At 44.0% G+C, this 21,751-nt stretch overlaps 1 protein-coding gene across 1 annotated transcript; it reads left to right on the top strand.

The window, feature by feature from the left end:
- Positions 1–741: 741 nt before the first annotated feature.
- Positions 742–20,246, top strand: LOC306752777 (neuronal membrane glycoprotein M6-b-like; the record flags this gene model as incomplete). The annotated part of the gene is made up of 7 exons (XM_079236582.1): positions 742–811; positions 15,353–15,539; positions 16,437–16,596; positions 16,836–17,004; positions 18,989–19,062; positions 19,144–19,209; positions 20,094–20,246. 7 exons carry the CDS (start codon positions 742–744, stop codon positions 20,244–20,246), a joined length of 879 nt encoding a protein of 292 aa, XP_079092708.1.
- Between the last annotated feature and the right edge of the window lie 1,505 nt (positions 20,247–21,751).

Below are 21,751 nucleotides of genomic sequence, written 5' to 3'. Positions count from 1 at the left end.
ACAAATACATCTAAAAGTGTTGATGGGTGTTGCACAGGCCATTTTGTCGTGGGACAGAAAGCTAAGAACCGCAATGAGTCCGCCCCCTTTTATCTTACAGTCTCTTGAAGCACACTATCATCTTTGTATTTCCCTCCCTCCGGCTCCTACCTTCCCTCTCTGACTCTCTCAACCCACCAGATGGAGAGGGGGCGGTGAGTGTGTGTTTGTGTGTGCCTGTGTGTTTGTGTGTATCCATGCATGCATGGTTACCCATGAGTTTGCATATTTACATGTCCTGTACATTTATTCCCTTACATCCTCCTCGTGCTTCACAGAAGCAAAGCACATGAAACAAAATCAGTCATTTCCCCTGCAGACCAGCAGACAGAGGAAGCCATAGATGACACAAAATGACAAATAAAGTGAATGAGCCTCCAGTCAAGAGAGGGTTTAGGGGCCAAAACGCGTTATCTGCCTTCATTTGGGGCTGCTAATCCGCATGTGCGAAATAAATCCAATCTGACAGCGCCTTTCCATCATGAGACTGGACTGTTAATATACATAGAGAGACAGAGCTAAGCTTTAACGGGGAGGAGGCGAGAGAGAGGGAGGGTGTGTACGAGGCGAGAGAGAGAGAGAGAGAGAGAGAGAGAGAGAGAGAGAGAGAGAGAGAGAGAGCATCGAGTCACCAGGATAGGCTCCACCATCCACAGACTGTAAGGTACAAGTGCCACAAGGAGACTATATTCCTCTAAAATAATGGATGGGACAAAGCCGGCCATGGAGTCCAACGCGGAGGAGACTCAGGACGAGGGACAAGACAGCAAAGGTACGCCCAATCAGCCGCTGACATTTGCGCGTTTTCCTTGCGTTGTCTTTGGAGACATTCGCGTCTGCGCCAGCCTGAGCGGTTTAACCTACTTGCAATGGCTTCTCCGCTTGTGCGCGAGACAATAGCGATGCTTCCCCCCCTTCCACACACCCCCTCCCCCCTCTGGCCTCTCACCTATTCCAGGGCGATTTGGGGAAAGCATTAAACGGCCTCTCTGCTGCTGGATGACCGAGATTATTCCCACAATCCCGAGCGCAATTTGCCGTTTTCTGTGTTATTTGGCGCCTTCAAAAGGGGGATTTTGGAGGCTGGTGGTGGGGGGGGGGGGGGGGGGGGATAACCAGGGGGTGGGCGGGTTGATGCGTTGTGGAAGGTGCACACTCTGGTTTTATGGTGCATGCATTATAGCCAATTTGCTTGTACATTGCTGCACCATCATGTGCATCGTTCCGCTTAATGAGCGGCTGATAGCGCGCACCGTGCACGCGGCCGCATCGTTGTCCGTCAGGTGTGCGCGGAGCAACAGCAGCTTCACGGTCCTCCCGCCGCAGCCACGTCGATCAATACCCGCGGCTCGGTGTCCGGTCTTGTCAGAGGCGTGATCAGTCGACGGCTCTGCAACATCATGGAAGCGGTGGAGCAGGAGGCTGCGAAAGAAACGAGCAGCGGTGCGCCTTTTCTCGCCATTGATGGATGTGTCCACCAGTTTACAACCGCTCAGACATGATGATGGAGCCTCTGGAAGGTGCACACATGCAATGCTCTGTGCGGCTCTGCAACACGCTCCTTACTGGCATCTAGAGAGCTCTTTAACCCCTTCATTCTGAGTGTCTTTGCAAAGTGCATGCAGAACAAATTAAGATGTAAATAATAGTAAATTGTGTTTTTCGTGCACACTAAAGACAAGTCATGAAATAGTCGATTTTGTCCAACCAAACTGTTGCTGTTGCTGATCAGTGTGGGTCGTCTCAGACACAGTGATGTGTTTTCATTGTGGCTTGGTAGTAAAATCTCATCCTTCAGTTTGGTAGTGTTAGTGAAGTCACACTGACGACAGGCACACATTACCCACAGCTCCGTCTGATGCATAATACAGAAGATGAATGATTATGCTTGGAGATGTTCACCCATCTTTTCTTTTGTACAGTCTCAGTCAGTGTTGCAGCTTCTCTGGCATGATGCCTTTTTGCTCTGTTGGCTGAGAGAGATGGTATCAGAGCCCATGGGCCTAGGGGGGCTTTACACACACCCACCTCAAAACATCAGTGTTTCCCTGCTTTAGTCCTTCTTGTGCTGCAGCCTTTCTCCAGTTTCATGTGGGCAGTTGTGTTAAAAGGAAGGGTTTGTGTTTGAAAAGACACATTTTTTAAGTGCATTTAGCATCAGCATATGCAAAATGGGATGACATTTTACAATTTTGGGAGGAAATATTCAGACTTTTAGCTTCAACGTTACAAAAAGTAAATATTTTGGGAGCAAGTATAAAAGAAATGTTTATGTTTTGGGGGAAATATTCATATATTGGCTCCAGTACTGCAAAATGTTACTATTTATTTACTCCAGTATTCCAAATGTTTCTATTTTTGGGGCAAATGTTCAAACTTTTAGCTCCACCTTTACAAAATGTTACACTTTTGGGAGCAAATATTAAGATTTTTAGCTCAAGTGTTACAAATCGTTGTAATTTTTGGAGAGAAAAATATGCAGCTTTGCAGCCAAATCCAAATTACTATCGTAACATAATATTTTTTTGTGACTAGTAGTTCCTGCAGCGCTTGTCGGGCCACAGTAACATTGCCTGGTCACAGTCCAGATGTATACGGTGCAGAAGAGTGGGGTGTCCCTCAACAGTGGTGTTTTAAAAAGGCATTACATCATCCTCTCTGGAGGCATGCTGCTACACAGCCCAGTGTCCAATGAGCCTTCATCATGCAGCTTTAATTGACGGAGTGGGCGAGTCTCTTTGAATTCCCTGAGGACAGATGAGCAGGAGGGCGGCCATATTTATAGTTAGTAATTAACCCTTTTGAATTCCTTAATCACCATTTTAAGTTGTAAAAGTATCACCCAGCTCAACACCTTCAGCCCGGACCGCTCCAGGTGTGATGTTGCACAACCGAGTCCCCCCACACACCATGCATACCAAAATAGACAGAGGATTGGAGGATGGCCTATTTGTCGGTGTAATCATTTGTGTGTGCCTTTGACATCTGGAATGTGACCATAAGCTTATAGCATCCGTTAAGAGGCTGAAGACTTACAGAGGGGGCAAGAAGGCGAGCGCTGTCATGTAAGGAGCTTGAGCCGACGCGCGCCAGCGGTTCATCATCTGCTGCGGTTCAACACGTTTCTTCAGCAGAAGTTTCGGAATAAATGATCACGATTTACAAAACGCCCCGTGACAAACAAACGCTTTGTGTGAAATGATCCGGGTATTTAAAGGTGTAACACCAAGTCGAGCCAGATGTATTAGCTTCATACAACATCTGTAATGAAACTGTTACTTGAGTTCCAACCTCAACGCTAAAATGCTAAAGATTGTATTTGAAAGCTGCACTGATCAATAATATGTCCCCTTTTTATTGGCTATTATAAATTGCATTAATCTCACCATCAATATATGGGCCAAAAACACGATATTGCAGTGTGAGCTCCCTCAGAAACTTCATTGCACAATTTGACCACCAACATGTATTACTATTGCTATTAATATATAATATTTATGCTGCATTAAAGGGATAGTTTGAAAACATTTTGGTTTCCATGAAGGTAAAACCAAGAGAAAGCTATCTTAGCTTAGCATACCGACTGGAAACAACTAGCTTTCAGGTTATGTCTCGTTTGTTTAAGCCAATTATTTGCAACATCTTTTGTCTAAAAACTTTTGAACATTATAAAGAAATAGAAACACAGTCCCTTTTCGCTACACGAGTGTGATTTCATGCAACTTATTTTGCAGTATCCGTCTTCCCATCATGCATTAGCATCAGGTACGACGCTCACAGTTGTAAAGAGCATGCTGATTAGCTGTAATTATGGTAAACAGACTATGTTCGTGATTGCATCACTATTGTGCGTCTCCGCATGTATGATATGGAGCTGAACGTAATTACAAACTGGAAAGTGAGCAGAACACCGGCAGGGTTTATAATCCGCGGCGGTGTCTGTTGGTATGGAGAGATCTTTTTGCTTGATTGCGTCCTATAATCTCTAATCTGTAATTCTGTGGAGGTACACTGTGTTCAGGACTCGGATAACGAGACATCAACTCCGCTCTCTGAGGTACAATTTTATCTGATTTCATTAGAATGCCACCGCTTGATTAGAGACAGCACCTCCCATGTGACCTTTTTATTTGTTACTTTAATGTGGCCTCTAAATTGGCTCTCAAAGTTCCTCTCCGTCTGCCGTCCTCCCCTTTGTTCCAAATGGAAGAGCTGTTCACACACCTTGGTCCCTTCCTGTGTGTGTGTGTGTGTGTGTGTTCTTGCATAACGCGTCGCCGGCTCGCCGCCTTTGCTTATGATGTTCAGATCAGAAGCGTAAGAGATGACATCATCGTCTGGAGGGGTGCAGGTTTTTGTTGAATGTCCTGCGCTGGAAGGGCAGAGCGCTGCTGCAGCCGCTGAAGCACAAAGAGAGTTCCTCTTCATCAGCCGCTCAAGGTTGTCAAGGTAAAATCTGTGACGTCTGACCTGAGCAGAGGAGGATATTAAGATTCTGTGCTGGAGAGGTAATGCAAAATGTCTTCAGGCTGATTGAAAACCAAGTAAAGGAGAGCGACGTTTGAAGGAATAGTTTGTGAAACACGCTTTTTTACTTTCTTGCGAGGAATTTGATGAGAAGATCGATCGGTACCAGTTGCTCATCAATAACACATTTAAATGTTTATGTTTCAGTTTTCATAGCTAAGCTAGCCAGCTGCAGCTTCACAAACAGACATAAGACATGTGGTTTTAATCTTCTCATCAAACACTCAGAAAGGAAGCGAATGTCACAAAATGTAGAACGATTCCTATAACTGCACCACATGATCAAATGAAATGTGACTCAAACTTTTTGCCTTTACTTCCCATTGTGTATAAGTGTATGCCTTTAAAATAGCCTTGAATAGCAATGCTTTCTATCACATTTACATTTCTGCAGTGATTTTTAGGTTGAGAGGACAGTTTATGGCTCAAAGTAAGCGTCTGGTTCGCTCCTTATTTGATTGGTTTTGTTGCCGTAACTCACAGAGAGCTGAAACAATTTGTTGATTAATTAATGGATCGGTCCAGTGGTATAACCAACCTCCAAATGTGACGCAGGAAATATAATAAAAGGCTTTTAGTTTGTAGTTTGTTATGAAATACTGCATACTTTGAAATACTTGGGCCACTGAATAAATCCCCTGGTTCCAGCTCCTCAAATGTCAATGTGTGTTTCTAAGTTTTATAAGACAGTGTATTGAATGTCGTTGGGTTTTGGACTGTGGTCTGGCTCTTCGTTTTATCCCACTTAAAACTCACCAGATCTAAACCTCCAATGAGTGACACCGATGTAACAGGAACTGAACCAGGAACACAAGGGTATACTTTAAAAAAAATAAAAAGCAGAGTTCAAGTTGAGGCCTTGACTCTAAAGGTCCTGTTTGAGGAGCCGGACGGCCCGACCTGCTGGTGCTGACATTTAGTCTGTGTTCCTGATAAATAATAAACCGGTTCCCTTCAACGCCTTCTTGACCAACAAGCATCACTTGTGTGATGTGAACATTTCAATCCTTAATGGATCATTGCTGCTGTTGTGATAAATAGTCAAACTTCCATTAATAAAGTCGTACTGGTTGCGCCGTAAATTACCGACACGTATTTATACAATATTCACACCAAGTGTACAGTAAATATGATAATAAGGTTGCAGGTGGTGACTTCTGCTGTGAACGTGTCAGTTTTATTATGCCTTGTTATCCACTTTACTGCTGCCAAACACACACACACACACACACACACACACACACACACACACACACACACACACACACACACACACACACACACACACAGAGTCACATTATTCAGCTCTGATGATGTGTCTGATGTGTGTGTGTAATAACTGTAGGGCACAAAAAGCCCTCCCCCCCCCACACACACACACACACACAATTAAATTAAAGAAGATATATTAATGATCTTTTGTGACTTTTTAAACCATGTGGCTTTATATTTGGCAACTTAAATGTTCAACGAACCAAAGTATACACTATAGCACCAGAGGGATGGACTGTAATAGCAGCTGATATGTGGACTAACCATCCTTGTGCTGCTTCTCTCTCACACACACCCACACACACTCTAATGCGTACACTTGCTGTTATTGGCACCCGTCTCCTCCTTGTCTTTGTTACACACAACCACCTCTCACTGAGGCTCGCTCCGGTTTTTATCTCTTCATGGCAGTTTTTCAGCGACAATTTCGAGCGGAGAAAAAAAAGGCTCCCACACAACAGACATGTTTCCAACATGGCGTCTTCATCAAGAAGGTCCACGTAGAAACTTCACTTCTTTTCTTCTACTACAAAGTCCTTCTGAGGGTTTCATATGCACAAACATGGTCACATCTTTCACTGGTCCTGGACTAAACCAATCCTCTAGTCTGGGTCTAACATGTGACAACTCCAGATCAAATCACTTTTGCTGTGCTTTTAGTTTGGGTTTGCGTACAAGGAATACAAAAAAATGGCAAAACTGAAATGTTACACCCCTTTTAAAACCTTATTTACACTCATGAATCTGCTGATCTCACATTTTGATTGATTTGTTGCACATAAAACCTGCAACAATCCTGCTTTTGGTTTCCTCTCATCTCTTCCCCTCCGCTCCTTCCTGCCTTGTCCTGATTCCCGAGCTCATCTCTCTCCCACACACACACACACACACACACACACACACACACACACACACACACACACACACACACACACACACACACACACTCATACACACAGCCTTCGCCTATTCTCCTCTCGCCCTGGAGGTGTGTGAGGTTGCGGGAGCATGTGAAAGCCATCACACAGGGAGAGGCTCATGTGTTCCTCATTTGAAGCCATTTGCCCAAAGCCTGCTGTCAGCCTCCATCTGGATATGTGTGTGTGTTAGTGTGTGTGTGTGTGTGTGCTTGTATTTGTTTACGTGTCAGTGACCAGGAGTGGTTGAGGGGAATGTCTGCGTCCGTGCTCTGCTTGCACCAAAGGAAACGCTCTATTTCAGCGTGCACATATGTAGGAGAACCGTTGTGTTCATATTCAGTCGCCACACATTCATATTTAACTGAATTTCTCCACTCGCATGTTCATAAAACCAACAGTATTCAGCTTGTCTCCATTCCCTTTCTGCACGAAGGCCGACAGAGTTTTGGAAAAGTTGCTTTTTGGTTCATACCTTCAAAGACAACTGCATATTTATTGTATATCAAGAAGGTTAATTCCCCACAATGTTTCGTTATCAATCATTTCAAGTGATGTAACTTTAGCTGAAGAGTAATAGATGCCAAAATGTTAGCACAATTAGCACAAACAACAGCACATTTAGAGAAGATATAAAAGTCCTTAGTTCTGTAAGATCTAAAGTTTAGCAGAAACTTTAACCTACAGTTCATAATAAAAACCATTAAGACCAGCAGCAAAACCCCTGAGTGTATTAAACAAGAGGGTGTTATTGATGAATGTGTTAATTCATTTAGTTTCATATTTAGTTATCAAGCAGAAAAGCCTCAATATTCACGAGTTCCAGCTTCTCAAATGTGAGGATTTGCTGCTTTTCTCAGTTTTATATCAATGCAGATTTAATATCTTTGGGTTTGGTATGACAAAACCAGGGAATTATAAAAAAAAGTGCATTTTCTTTTATTATAATATGACGTTTTAAAGCCTAAATGGTAAAAAAAAAAAAAAGAATAATTGATACTGAAATAACCACAAAGCCCCGTGAAGCAACAGATTACACATCAGACTGCATCTATGTTTGAACCCCAGTATATGAATAGCAGCAAGTGGCAGTTGGCGCAGCAGGCCCTGTTCCTGAGTGATGCCAACCTCCTCTGGCCTCCCTCCATCACCCACTGATGCCCAATCTGCTCCTCTCATCCACAGCCCATTACGCGCCCGATGCCTCGTCATCGCTCTGCGTGTCTGACATCGATGAGCGACCGGGCCTGAGCGACGTGTCGGTCAATCAGGCCGCGTGGTCCTTTGGAAGTGCTTAATTATAAACATTCAGCATCAAATTCTCTTTGAAATTAGTCTCTCATCTCTCTGATACATGACGAGTATTCATATTAAAGACCTGTGTGGAGACGCACAGTGTTGCCGTGGCCCCCGAGGCGGCTGCAAAGTGTATCTCCATAATCCCATCGTGGGGGAGGAGGGCCACCGACTTCTTTGACATCTCAGGGAGAGTGACTTTAGCCAAGTCGGTTGCGTAACCGCCGAGCCATTCAGCGCAAACGGCCCTTCTGGCCAGAGGGGCCATTTTACATTTTGTTGGAACAAGACTCAAACTAATAGCGCTGCAGAGCGCACGGCATCTCGGGACAGGTGGCTTCTGCTCTCCAGGGGGCGAGGGACAAGAGAGGGCCGTCACAGTTTAGCTTCTGTCCGCGGTCAGTTTAGGTCTCTGCACCCCGCAGCCGGGCTCTTTTAAATAAACCCTTTTCATGATTCATTGTTCTTGCCTCATTATCCCAAATAGACCCAAAGGACACGAAAACAGCTTTCTTGCATCATATTGTGTGATAACAAACTCCTTATTGTGAGATTGCCTGGAGATAAACCAGGATTCCTAAACTTTAAAAATATCTTGAGCACTAATTTGCACCAGAAAGAAGACAAAAAGAAGAGATGCAAAATAAAGAAAGAAACAGTCACTATCTTGTCATGTTTGAGTTTGCATCTTATTGAAATAATGTTGATCTAGTGAGTCACCTAAACTTTTAACTAATGTGTAGTCCAGAAAAATGATTTTTATTTTATGATGACTACGTTTTTCATCATCAGGGGTTTCCATATTTCATATCTTATGGAACATCGCAGGGTTTTCAGGTGCTTTTTGTTAGTTTCCCGTCTTTTACCACATGGTTCTGGTCTTGCAACTGGATAATACATTTAAAAGAAGCACTGTAACAGTGCGTATATGGGGAGGTTTCAGTGCTAAACATGGTACTTCCTACCAGCTGATTATATTTTTGGTATATCACTGTGTTTGTTGCGTGTCTTGACAGTTGGGTCCCAGTTTAGCCACAGAAAGAGAGGAACAGAGGGAAGCAACATCCAGCAGATCAGAGGGATAAAAGTATTGATCACGCAGCAGAGTGGTGACAACGGGATTTGAAGGTCCATCATGCTCAATTACGCCCGGCCAGATGTTGACCTTGTGGCATCCATAATGCCGGTATAACCAGCCAAGGGTTTCTCACAAACAGAAGATTAGGGTCAGTTATGTACCATGGGAATAAAAAAAGAGAAACGGTTGGTAACCGTGGAGGCAGCCGGCTTCATCCTCTCACCTGTTTCAGAGCATATTGTGTCCTCTTGATCAACGCGGCTAACAAGCCGATTACCGCGTTGATAACGTGTCAGTTATCTGATGAATGTGAGGGGGCTTTTTGTGTGCAAATTGCATATTTTGAAGTATTTCTTGGCATGAATACTTCCTGTGCTTACCGTCTGCTTGGGCCAACAAACTGCCAGCTTTTCAAAGATAAATCCAGTTTATCACAACTTGGATCGGTAAGAATAAAATCACTCAGTTGATTGCTTACAATTAGTTGATTAATTCATCATTTTTTTTAATCTATAATTATTTTGATAATAGAGGAGTTTTTCCAAGTAAAATGCTTCTCAGTTTTGAGAATGTTCTACTTTCTCATCTATATGACAGTATATCATTTTTAAACTGCAACCAGAGCAGTTTTCTTCAGTGTTATGTGTGTAATGATTGTGTACTGAGGTTTCAATACTAGCAAAATGCATATGACCGAAACCCAGGAAGGTACCTGAATGCACCACGCTCTGCTAATGCGTTCACTGTACACAAAGTGTAAGATGGACATAACATAAATGCTTCTTTCTGGTCACAACTACGGTCAAATGCGCTTCAAAACATTAGGAGAAACGTGCCAATACGTGCAAAAAAAAAAAAAAAACATAAACAGCAAACATGGTTGTTTGGTTTTGAAGCAGGAAGAACATTTTTACCTTTTACAATATCTTCGTAAATCTGTTGCTCTTTTAAAATATTGTAAAAGACTAAGATGCGTCATGTGAAACAGAATACATACAGTTTTGTCCACAACCGTACATAACTAATAGAAATAATGACAAAATATACATATATTTAACAAAAACTGCGGTTTTGATGTTCTCTCATGGTTGTTAATAATGTTTCATAAAAGTTCAGAGAAACATTTTATCCTTCAACTCCAGTGGAAAGACGGAAATCTTGTTGTGAGGGTGTGTGTGTGTGTGTGTGTGTGTGTGTGTGTGTGTGTGTGTTGTTGTTGTCGCTGAAGTCTGCTGCCATCAAACAGATGGGGCTTCTTTTTCATCTCAACCTGAGGAGACGCAGCCTTCCATCATCCTCCCATCTCTTTCTGCTTTACTTGCCCACACCTTTCCTCTCTCTCTCTCTCTCTCTCTCTCTCTCTCTCTTTCTCTGATGTCCTCCTCAACCCTTGTGGGAATGTACCCATAATGCACTGCGAGGAAATTGCCCCATAATGAATACAGCACTTCTAGATTGGACTACAGCCGCAGGCAGGGACCAGACCGGCCGCTGAAATATTCACAAAGCTTTACTAACGCCGATGTTCCTGCTGGCAGATGCACTGTGCGTACGAACAGTTGGCGATAATAGCAAATTATTAGGACCCTCGATGTAATCTTCTCTCAGTTTCTATTTAAATCTGCTTCATCTGCATGGCAGTTAGGAAATCAATGTCGCCAGAGAACTACAGCACATACATTCAGGCGATATTATCTCGAGATGGCAGATAAAAACTGGCACTAAACGATGTATAATAGTTATTTTGCATGCATATCTATGTTTATTCTTATTTTTGATCAAATGCAAATTCAAACCTATAATGTGACAATGAAGTCGCATGTTTTTGAGGAATTATTTCTCTTTTGTTGGGTGTCAGGTGATTGACAGGATCAGAGCAGAATCACAAAGGACAGCAAACTCTGTGCCGCGCCTCCTTCAGCCAATCAGAGAGCCTGAAGCGTTCTCTTGTCCAATGAGACGTCTTGGAATGAATCACGTGTTTGTATTGACTGTGTGGACTTTATGCTGTTTTTTTAGCTCATATAAACTTCTACTTTCATATAAACTTCTACTTTACCGTTTTGTTTCACTCTCACCTCACTCAGCTGTTTCCTCCGGTTGCAAAAAGGTTGTATAGAAGTCTATATAAATTACTCTTCTCTTCTTCTCTTGATGTATTCCCTCAGTAAACATTGTAAACATGAGTTTATGTCTCAATCTCTAGTTTCAAGTCTTCTTCAATACAGCATGATGTTCATTTAGTAAATGATGGTCATTTAGAGTCAAACAGACCATAAAGCAGGGGACGCTTTAGGGCGGGGCTAACGTTTGATTGACAGGTCGCTACCACTGCATTGTTTTCATAGTATTTCCGTGTGTCTCCTGTTCATGAAGGTTTTTGCGACATGTTGGTCGGTTGTGCTCAGCTCCGCCTTCTTCTTGCCACAAAACAAGATGGCGACGGCCAGAATGCAGAACTCTAGGCTTTAAAATGGTAAACCATGCAAACCACCCCTCAGGGTGACTCCGCCCACTTCTTATCGTCTGTCCAAATCACTTTACTGTAATATGAATTCTTAAAGTCCCCGAGGAGCTGATTAAATGAAATAATCTTTTTCTCTCGTCCATCTATCTCTTTCATGTCAAACAATATAACATCGGTCTGACCCACTTCTTAAAACCCAAATAGCAGATTAGGGATAACTTTGCATTTCCCTCTTTCCACATTTCTCGTCGTCGCCTCAGTTGCTCTCGTCTTCCCGTTGTTGTGCGTTTGTTATTTTTTTTGTTCCAATCCCACACCGTCGTCGCCACTTAGCGCCGATCCCTAATTTTTTTTATCGAGGTTGCATCACTCTCCATCGATGCATGTGTGCATGTGATCCATGTGATGCATGTGTGCATGTGTGCATGTGTGCATGTGTGCATGTGTGCATGTGTGCATGTGTGACGCGGCTGCGAATGACTACGCTGCCGCCGAACTGGGTCGTGGGTAACGCGTTGCTATGGCAACTGCTATTTGCCGGCCCCGGGGCCAAGAGCTGCTTTTTCGCTTACACTTTCTCTCTCTCTCTTTCTCTCTCTCTCTCTCTCTCTCTCTCTCTCTCTCTCTCTCTGTTCTTTTCTCTGTTCTTCCTCGCCCGCTCCGCGTCTCTCTTCACCTCCTCCTCTCGTTTTCCTCTTCCCTTTGTTGCGCCGCTCGCTTTCTATATCGATCTCTTCCTCTTCAGTCTTCCTCTCCATTCACCTCTGCTTCCCTCTCTCTTACACCGTCGTTCCTACTCACTTGTTCCTAATCTCCTTCCCTTCCTCTTGTCTTTGTAAAACACAAACAAAGAGCGAGCATCCATCCGCCCAACTGTCACTCTCGGCTACAAATTGAAAACCAATTTAAACATGGCGGACATTTTTTTTTTGTCCTGCAGCAGTGGAAGAACAAGCTTTATCAGCAGGCGTTGTTAATCCTAAATTGCAGCTCTTGTCTGTCAAATGATTCACAGTTCAAAGTTTGACAAAATGAACAGAAATTCCCAAATCTGCCGTTCAGGCGGCTGTGGATTGTTCCCACGGATGCATGGTCCTCGGTGTGAGGGGGTTGAGATGATGTACGATGCAGCATCGCATCAGCAGCGTAACATATTGTCTAAGCGATTAACTCCAGCTGGTTCACTGTAAGTACAGCGTGGGCATGCGGCCATGTTTCATCCAGAGAGGTAGCGAGATGCAGCGAGGTATAAAACAAGAGCGAAGGGCCGGCCTCGGTGTGTCCCCTAAATTCTACTCTAATGAATAGGCCATTGATTTCCATTAGGGCCGGCTGGAGCTGACCACTCCGGCCTGTCTGTTTCCCATTAGCGCACTTTAAAAGTGAGGCTGACAAACAGTCGTAGCCACAGGCGGGCCGGATGAGAAGCCTCGCTCGGTGTTTAAATGAAACCTGTGAATTCATGCGTGAAGCTGCATGGGGCCGGGGAGGACATAGAGTTAACAGCTTTACATATCGGTCATGCACTCTCAAACTCAAAAGTCATTTTTTATGTAAAACAAATGAGCTCCTGGACTCCTTTCCGCACCTTGAAAGGAGCTATCGCCAAATCATACATCAAGATTACACCACCTGGAAATTCACATTTGCATTTTAAAAAGCAGGATTACCACATCACTCTGGCAGGTTTCATTCTCTTCTCTAAGTAACGACGACAGGAAGACTAACATATTAAATTACCTGGGGAGATTGACCTTTTATAGTAGGATGGAGTGTCAGAGCAGCTTTTAAACAGCCTCATGGCATCGACCAGTGAGTCCATCGCTGCCCCCACACCCCTCACCCCTCGAGGCCTGGCCTGTTTCTCGGCTCAGATTTTAGAGCCATCCAGCTTTATCAGCTCCACCTCTCCATCGCTTCCTTCATTAACATTAATAGGATTTGGATCTATTATGCAACGAGCCTCCGCTTCGTTACGCAACACGCAGTCTTCAGTACCGGCAGCAGGAGCAGGGCAGTTGCATCTTAGATTTATTTTATTCAGTCAGACATGAAGTGGAGCGGTTTTCATGTGCCCTCACACTGAGGTCAGAAACCTCCACAGAGAGGAGAACATTATCAGAGAAAAACATACTGTATTATGAGAAAAAAATCCCATAAAGAAACAGATGAGCTTTACAAATTATTTATAAAAGATTATGTAAATTACCAGCTGCTTCATAATAATCATAAGACGATGAATTGGAAAATCTGGTGACTGGTTTCTCAAGTATTTTTGTCAACCTTTTAGTTTTTAAAGATCCTAAAATAGTCACATTTTTGGGAAACAAATTCTAATCTTGTTTTGTACATTTTGTGAAGTTGTGCAAAAGCGGACAAACCAGTTTCTCCTTTTCCTTCGTCGCACATGCTACCGGCTCTGTGAGACCGTGAAGCTAAATGCTAGCGTGCTCACAACGCTAATTTTTGTTTCTGGCGGTCCTTGTGGGTTTTAGAAAACCTCTCATTGGACTGCTGAACTCGCTCAGCAGCTCTTTCAAACTCGGCGATAACGTCGCGTAACGCTGCGTAGCCCGAAGGAAGTGCAGCAGGTTTAGTGCCGCTTCGACAGATACGTAGCATGGTCAACTGTGTATTCTAGGCTTTACAAACACATTCAGATTCAACAAATTTCTGAACATGAATTAATGATGCTTCAGAGTTGCCAATTGGAGCAGGTTGTCATGGAAACAGCAAAGTGGCACACACAAGACAGTTCATTTTGTCTCCTTTTTTTCCACCCAGAGTAACTTCCTGCTTTGCTGGAGGAGCTATTTTTACCGGCTATTATATAAGACGCGACTCTGCGTTATCTTTCCTTCATCCTCTCGATGTGATGCGAGCAGAAAGCCCCAGCGTTCCCCGTTACCTGCATCCCCGAGTGGGTTATGAGCTTCACGTGCTGCCAGCGTTAATGGGAAACAAATTTACTAATTCATCACCATCCTCATTCTGCAGAAACAGCTCAACCGCAAGGGATGATTGCGCATCATTCGTCATCATTTTGAAGTTGTGAAAAAGGAGAAAGAGGAGAATACATGCAAGCTGTGCGGGGACGAATAGGCACGTTCTCAAGGCCTTTTCGGCGTTTGCATTTCATTTTTAAATGCACTGAAAACATATTTTGTCTTATTCCCACTTTCAACATCTTCAGTATTTTAGAATCACAAACTAAAAACCAGTGCCATTTAAATGTCACCTCTATGTGCCCTGAGAAATTGCGTTTATTTTTAAAATAATGTATCTAGGTCATAAGGTATTCATGCATCAGAAGAAGAAAAAAACATTTGAGATGTTTCTTTAAAGACAAAAGGGAGATATTGCAGTTCCTTGAGCAGTGCAGGCTGTGAGGCTGTGAGCATGTAATATTCAGCGCTCCCAGCTGAGCTCAAAGTGAACTCACACCAACTGTGAAAGATGCAGTGATTAGCCGCTTGGAGTGCCTGACAGCGAGAAGTGTTGTTCTTCTCTCGTGGCGCCTTCACAGCACATGCATGCTCGAATCAGCCCCGACAGTATGAACATCCACGCCTGTTTGCTGGCTTAGCAGCGGTTGGCAAAAGTCCGTGGAGAGTTGCAGTGAAGTGTCATCAGCGGAGCCGATGGAGCCACTTTTTGAGGCGTCTGAGAAGTCTTCTGACAGAAGAAAGCATTTTTATAACCGTGAAGGCGTTTTTGCAGTGAATTTAACGCCGCTCTCTCCGTCGCCCCCTGCAGGATGCTTCGAGTGCTGCATCAAGTGTCTGGGCGGGGTGCCCTACGCCTCGCTGGTGGCCACCATCCTCTGCTTCTCCGGCGTGGCCCTGTTCTGCGGCTGCGGCCACGTGGCGCTGACCGGCACCCTGACCATGCTGGAGAACCACTTCTCCACGGTCACCACGGACCACGCCACCCTCGCCATGGTGTAAGTCCTCAGAGGGGTTGAGTTCGGTTGGCTGACGGCAGCGGAAATCCAGCACTAAAGCGCTGAAACATGCAGACTGTAACAAGACCTGAGGAGTGAATCATTGATGAGCACCATTAACAGTTTGAGGAGAAAGCCTTGAAACTGTCCTCCTGCAGTTATTAAATCTGTCGAGGAGAGCCACCCACATTATCTGCCATGATTCACACCCGAGAACTAGGAAATGGGTCTTAACTCATGTGAGTTACAGAGTAGATATTACAAAATATTAAGTCAATGTTCAATCAATCCAGTTTTATCTTCATAGCACCTTTCAAACTAATCAAATGCAATTCAAAAGGAATTACACATAATTGAGACGAACAAACAGGATGGAGCGATAATGAAGAGATTAATGCCCACCATACTAGGTTAATGCAACACTTATTAAATGTGTATACACACTAAAACCATAGCATAAAGCACATTAGACACTGACTGTCTACAACCAGATTAAATAATAAGCAATAATAATGAAAACCATCAAATTATGAAGACTAGATAAAAGCCAGACTGAGCAGAAAAGGCCACTAATGTCCCCGTGTGCATACTCTGATTAACGTAAAGCGCCCTGATGATGTTTGTGCACATCCAGAAACCTGTGAACATGAAGGTCTTTTATAGCGTTTTAAAGTAGTTGTATTTGTCGTGGGTTTTAATTTTTGAGCCGTGACCAGGCGAGAGGCATTCACTTCCAAAGAATGCTCCTAGAACCAGACTCAAATTGAGAACATTACATTAATAAAACCTAATTCTGAATATCCGAACCGAGTATGCGGTTCACATGACAGAAAAATGATCTAATTTAAAACATCTCTGTTGATCCCTAACGTGGTCCTTTCTCTTCCGTGCGCTCAGGATCCAGATCTTCCAGTACATCATCTACGGCGTCGCCTCCTTCTTCTTCGTCTACGCCATCGTCCTGCTGGCTGAGGGCTTCTACACCACCAGCGCCATCAAGAAGGAGCTGCAGAGCGACTTCAAGACCACCGTCTGCGGCCGCTGCATCACCGCCTTCGTACGTCAGCGAGCGCACGAACAGCTGCTGCAGATCACCGCAGCCACTGACCCAGATACACTCCGAATGAAAGCCTCTAAATGAGATTGAATTACTTGGATGTGTATTTTTATAATGCTCTCACTTGAAATAGTGTTTGCGGGCTTTTAAAAAAATAAACACCAAACAGTCACTCTCATTGAGGCCAGATTGGCCTTCACATTGACAAAATATGAACGTCTCCTTTCCTCTCTCCTCAGTTCATGTTCCTGACTTACATCCTCGCTCTGGCCTTCCTCGCCATCTTCGGCTTCACGGCGATCCCGGTGTTCCTCTTCTTCAACATGTGGAATACCTGCGCTGCCATGAAGTCTCCTGACGCCAACATCACCTCGCCTGACTCCATCTGTGTGGACGTGAGGCAGTACGGTGAGTCGATAATATATATTATATATATATATAATGAACATTTTCTCCTGCCGCCGGGGCTGGGAATGACTTCCCTGACGTTTTGTTCACAAACAAAGGAGGCGGTGCTTCTTTTATTTTACTATGCATCCTTTTTTAGTGAAGAACAAACAATTGAAAAGTAATCATAAATCATATTGTCCTCCCGCATGAATAAGGGGTATAAAAGAACAGCAGCATTGTGTGTCTGTTTTTTGGTATTTCCTGTATTTATTTAAAAAAATGTCACTGTAGCGAGGATAAATACAATCATCCCGATAATAGAAATTCCTATTAAGTCAGTTTTAGCAGTTTTGTAATATACATTAATTCAACCGGTCTCATCTGCCTCAGTTAGTGAGTTCAACCTTTGACAAAAGCATGACAAGAAGCATTGACACATCAGTTGTGGCCAATGTGATTTCTGCTTAAATGTGTTTTTCTCTCCGATTTAAAAAGCTGACAATGATCATTAAAGCTCATGAATGTCTTCTGCCGTCACTTCCCATTGAATCGGGAGGAGAAATATCTCAAGCGTGTGTCTGAGACAATGATGCCGTATTAGAGGGTGTTTATTATTTCATTCTAATAAATAAGCACAAACAACAGTGATGAAGACTGGCTGCCGAGTCGAGCCTTCAGGCTGCTGCTCTAATCCTGCACACCTGATCTAATTAAGGGTGACATCATTGCATTGCAGCTGCATTGGACCAGGTGTGTAGGTCTTGATAACTGGGCTTATAAAAACAAAGATTTACAGGAAAGCAAATCACTTTTGCGGCGTCATATCCTACTTGTTCTTATCTTCATAAATATGGAAATACCAACTTAATGCCTGCTAAAGGTTTATGGGAAATGTGGTGTTTATTATAAGAAGCACTGCACAAAGGTGTATTAAGACAGTTTGGAAGCTTAGTCGGTTGTTTAATTTATTTTGTGTGTTGAGCCGGTCAACGAAAGACATTTCCCCTCTCAAACTGTGTGATTTGAATCGTTCATGCGTTCATGTTAGCTACTTCACACTCGACACTGCACTTCCTTGTTTCCTCAGAAATAAACTCGCCGAGTGGGAAGTCAGTCGGATGAACGGTTGTCTAGAAAATCAAAGGACACACTTACATTTATAGATTTCAGTCCTGAAATGGTCAAATTATTGAATCATTATTTGCTGCCGAACCACAATTATAGAGGCAATCCCCTCAGGTATTTTGATTTGCAGCTGACGTAAAAAGCTTCAGATTGCAGGCGGTGTTACAAGTCTTCAAAGTTTAAGAGAAATCCCTCTGATCAAAGGAAGCGAGCTCAAAACATGCCGGCCGGCCTCGGCAATAAAATCGCTGCACACATGTAGCCCAGGCTTCACCTGCTGCATAGCAAAATATTTAAGAAACACTTTCCAAACTAATCCAAAAGGCTTTACTCTGCTCCATGCACCCTAAACATCACATGTTCATCTCCACGTCCGGTTTGCTTTAAATGTCATTTCCTATATCGGAAGAGGTCATAAAATGCACTGAGATTATTGAGGGCCTGATTGATGAAAATGCTCTGCGGTCGTTGCATATCAGTACGTACAGTACGTGACCCACATTTGAAGGACAGCTGGCCCGTTAACAAAGTAGGACGAGGATCACATATGCTTCACTGGCTACGACACTGCATGAAATATTCACCCCAATTACTGGCAGTCATCAAGTTATTATCGGAGCGAAGGGTTTTGATGACGTCAATTTATGGCGAAAATATTAATGCAAAGAAGAAAAAGTAAAGGCGGATTATAATGAGCCGATAGTGAGGAAGAAAAATGGAAATAATGACCCATATGGTCCCTGTAGGAGAGGCTCAGCGGCCCTGTTTCCTTTAATCCGAGCCCGGTTCCTAATGCCTTCCATCACACAGTCTCGGGGGAGGAAGAACCTTTTGGTCTCGCGGCGTCCTCTGACTTTTCATCCCTCTGATCCTACAGGTATCATCCCCTGGAACGCCACTCCGGGAAAAGCTTGCGGCGCCACACTGGGAGACATCTGCAACACCAGCGAGGTGAGAGGACGCTGACCGTTCCTTTTTTCTGTCCTAGTCCCTCGTCTCCTTCCCTCTCTGACCGTCTCCTTCCCCCCACAGTTCTACCTGTCCTACCACCTCTACATCGTCGCGTTCGCCGGCGCCGGCGCCACCGTCATCGCATTGGTAAGCCCGTCATGATCCCGCCGATAATGGGCCCGCCTCTCGGAAGGAAAAAAAAATGTGCACGTTGCCATGGCGCGCTTGTCCGTTGCCACGGCAACCCCGCCTCTCAGCGCGCTCGTTGTCGGTGTGCCGTCCTACGGGTTTGAGATCCAGCCCTGCAGCCTGCCTCTGAGTAGACGGGGGTCGGCGTTTTACTCCGCTGTGGAGGCGGACCGCCTGGTTTCATGTGCAGGGAAACAGGAGATGCTAAAAAAAGCAATGAGCAGGTGTTGCTTTGGATGATCTGAAAGCCCTCGCTGTGCTGTGAAGGTTCCCAGCTAAGTTATCGAGGAGGTGGGAGGAGATGCACAATAGTATTTAAAAAAGAATATTAAACGTGTTTAAATCTTTTGTTTTAGATCATTTTCATCCGTCAGGGGATTTCATTAACGTCTACACACTTAGTGAAATCACCTGTTGTGTTTTGGCTCTAATTAAAACCTTTACTTAGATGTTTTATGTCATTATCTTCTGCATTCAAAAACTCGTCTGCAGTGCTGATTTCAATGCAGATTTCCCTGGAATCAGCTGGAAAAAGTGAATAAATCAGGAATGCTAAAATTAAATACTGGAAGAAAATGCATTGCACAAAGGAAATGGAGCTCGCAGCTTTGAAACATATTTGTTTTTTATATAATGTAGTTATTGTTTTGTTTCTCAAGTATTTCTGGAGCTGTTTCACAATCATCTAATTATTTCCAGCTGCTCTTGTGTGCACTGCATTGTGGGTAATCAGTTTCCGTCATTGGCACAAACAGAAAAAGTCAGCATGCTGTTTTTAGACTGTGCACTTGCACCCGTCCTCCTCTGCACATTATTTCCTGTAAATGTGTGTTTCTCTTCAGATCCACTACCTGATGATTTTGGGGGCCAACTGGGCCTACCTGAAGAGCGCCGTCTCCACGCACGAGTACCAAGACATCAAGACCAAGGACGACCAGGACCTGGAGGCCGAGGCGCGCTCCAAGGAGGGCCAGAACTCGTCCTCCTACTCATAAAGGACAAGCGCTCCTCTCCCGCCGCCACCCATCTCCTCGCCACCCCTCACCCCCACCCTGCAACACCCCTCCCCCTCCCCCCGTTGAAAACAAGCCACCTCGGCCATGTTTGGTAGCCCCCCAACCTCCTGACCCTCCATCCTCTTCCCCTCTAAGGAGTCGTGGGCTCACACCAGGAGGGAAGAGAATCGAGGATCGGGTGGAGGCGGCAGGCCCGGACGGAGGCAGATGCTTCAGAGCGGGAGAGCTCACCCCGTCGGGTTCGGGAAGCGTCTCCTCCCACGAGCTTCTTTTTGGGGCGGCGGCCTCGTGAACGTGGCCCGGCTGTGATGGCCTCGCGCCCTGAGCCAGCACAGCCTCTCAACACAACAGCTCCTAAAAAAAATAAAATAAAAAAAACATTGTTCACTGTCTGCTTCAGCCACAGGGGGAAGCCAGGCAGCGACCAACTTCCTCCTTTTTTTTTTGGTGTTTTATATGCATATATATATGAATATGAATATATTGTGCGAATGTGTGCGAATGTTGTCGTTTTTTTTAATACTCTCTGAAAAGTATGCCAGGTACTATTACGATCTTTACGTTTTTTGCGCTCATTGTTTTGTTTTTTTCTTCCCTCCTTTACTTTCTTCTCCATTTTGGACTTTTTATTGCTAATGCTCGATACGTTGTTGCACTATTACCAAACAAAAAGATAAGGGAGAATCCCTCAAACACACAACGCCCCCCTGTCATAGAAACACATAAAAGACTCAAGTCATGTGGTATCTCAAGGATTACTGTGCGTTTACATGATCAAGAGTTTATTTATCTGCCAAGGTATTCACCGTTTATTTGAGACCAGAGGTGGAGCAAACTTTTATTAAAGGAATATGTTTTGGAAATATGCTTATTTGCTTTCATGTCAAGGGTCAGAGGAGAAGATAGTCGTGTGATGTAACTCTTGGCAAGAACGTGACTAAGTGTGTTCAGACCTTTATGGGTTTTGCTACACACAGAAATCAAAGATAAATCTCTCCGGGTATTTTAACACACACACACACACACACACACACACACACACACACACACACACACCTCAGGTATCAAACCAAAATCAGATTTTAGCCAGTTGTGTTCTTTTCCGCAGCTTCAACCATCTAAACTAAATCAGATTTGATACGCCGTCCTGTGTGAATTACACAGTAAAAAAAAAAAAGCCGGTTCTATCATTTTTCTAAAATTCCTCCTTTTGTGAATGAAGTTCACCTGTAAATACCTGAACCGCCCTAAAAGATCTCGATCACGCCTCCTCTCGGGATGGTGGGGAACACGATCAGTGCTCCGCCACGCTCTTCTACTCTTTTCTTTCTTTTCCACAGATATATGTCAATGTACCCTTTGAGATATGTGTTTAGCACTCAAATACTAGTTCTGCATTTGATATAATAATTGTAATGTAACATCTTAAATGATATGTCGTGAGAGGGATCCAGTGCAGTTATGATACGATGGGTTGAGGTGCT

Source organism: Taurulus bubalis (assembly GCF_910589615.1).
Source record: "Taurulus bubalis genome assembly, chromosome: 21".
NCBI classification, from domain to species: Eukaryota; Metazoa; Chordata; class Actinopteri; order Perciformes; family Cottidae; genus Taurulus; species Taurulus bubalis.
The sequence above is the reverse complement of the archived record's forward strand: the minus strand, read 5'-3'. Positions and strand labels throughout refer to the sequence as shown.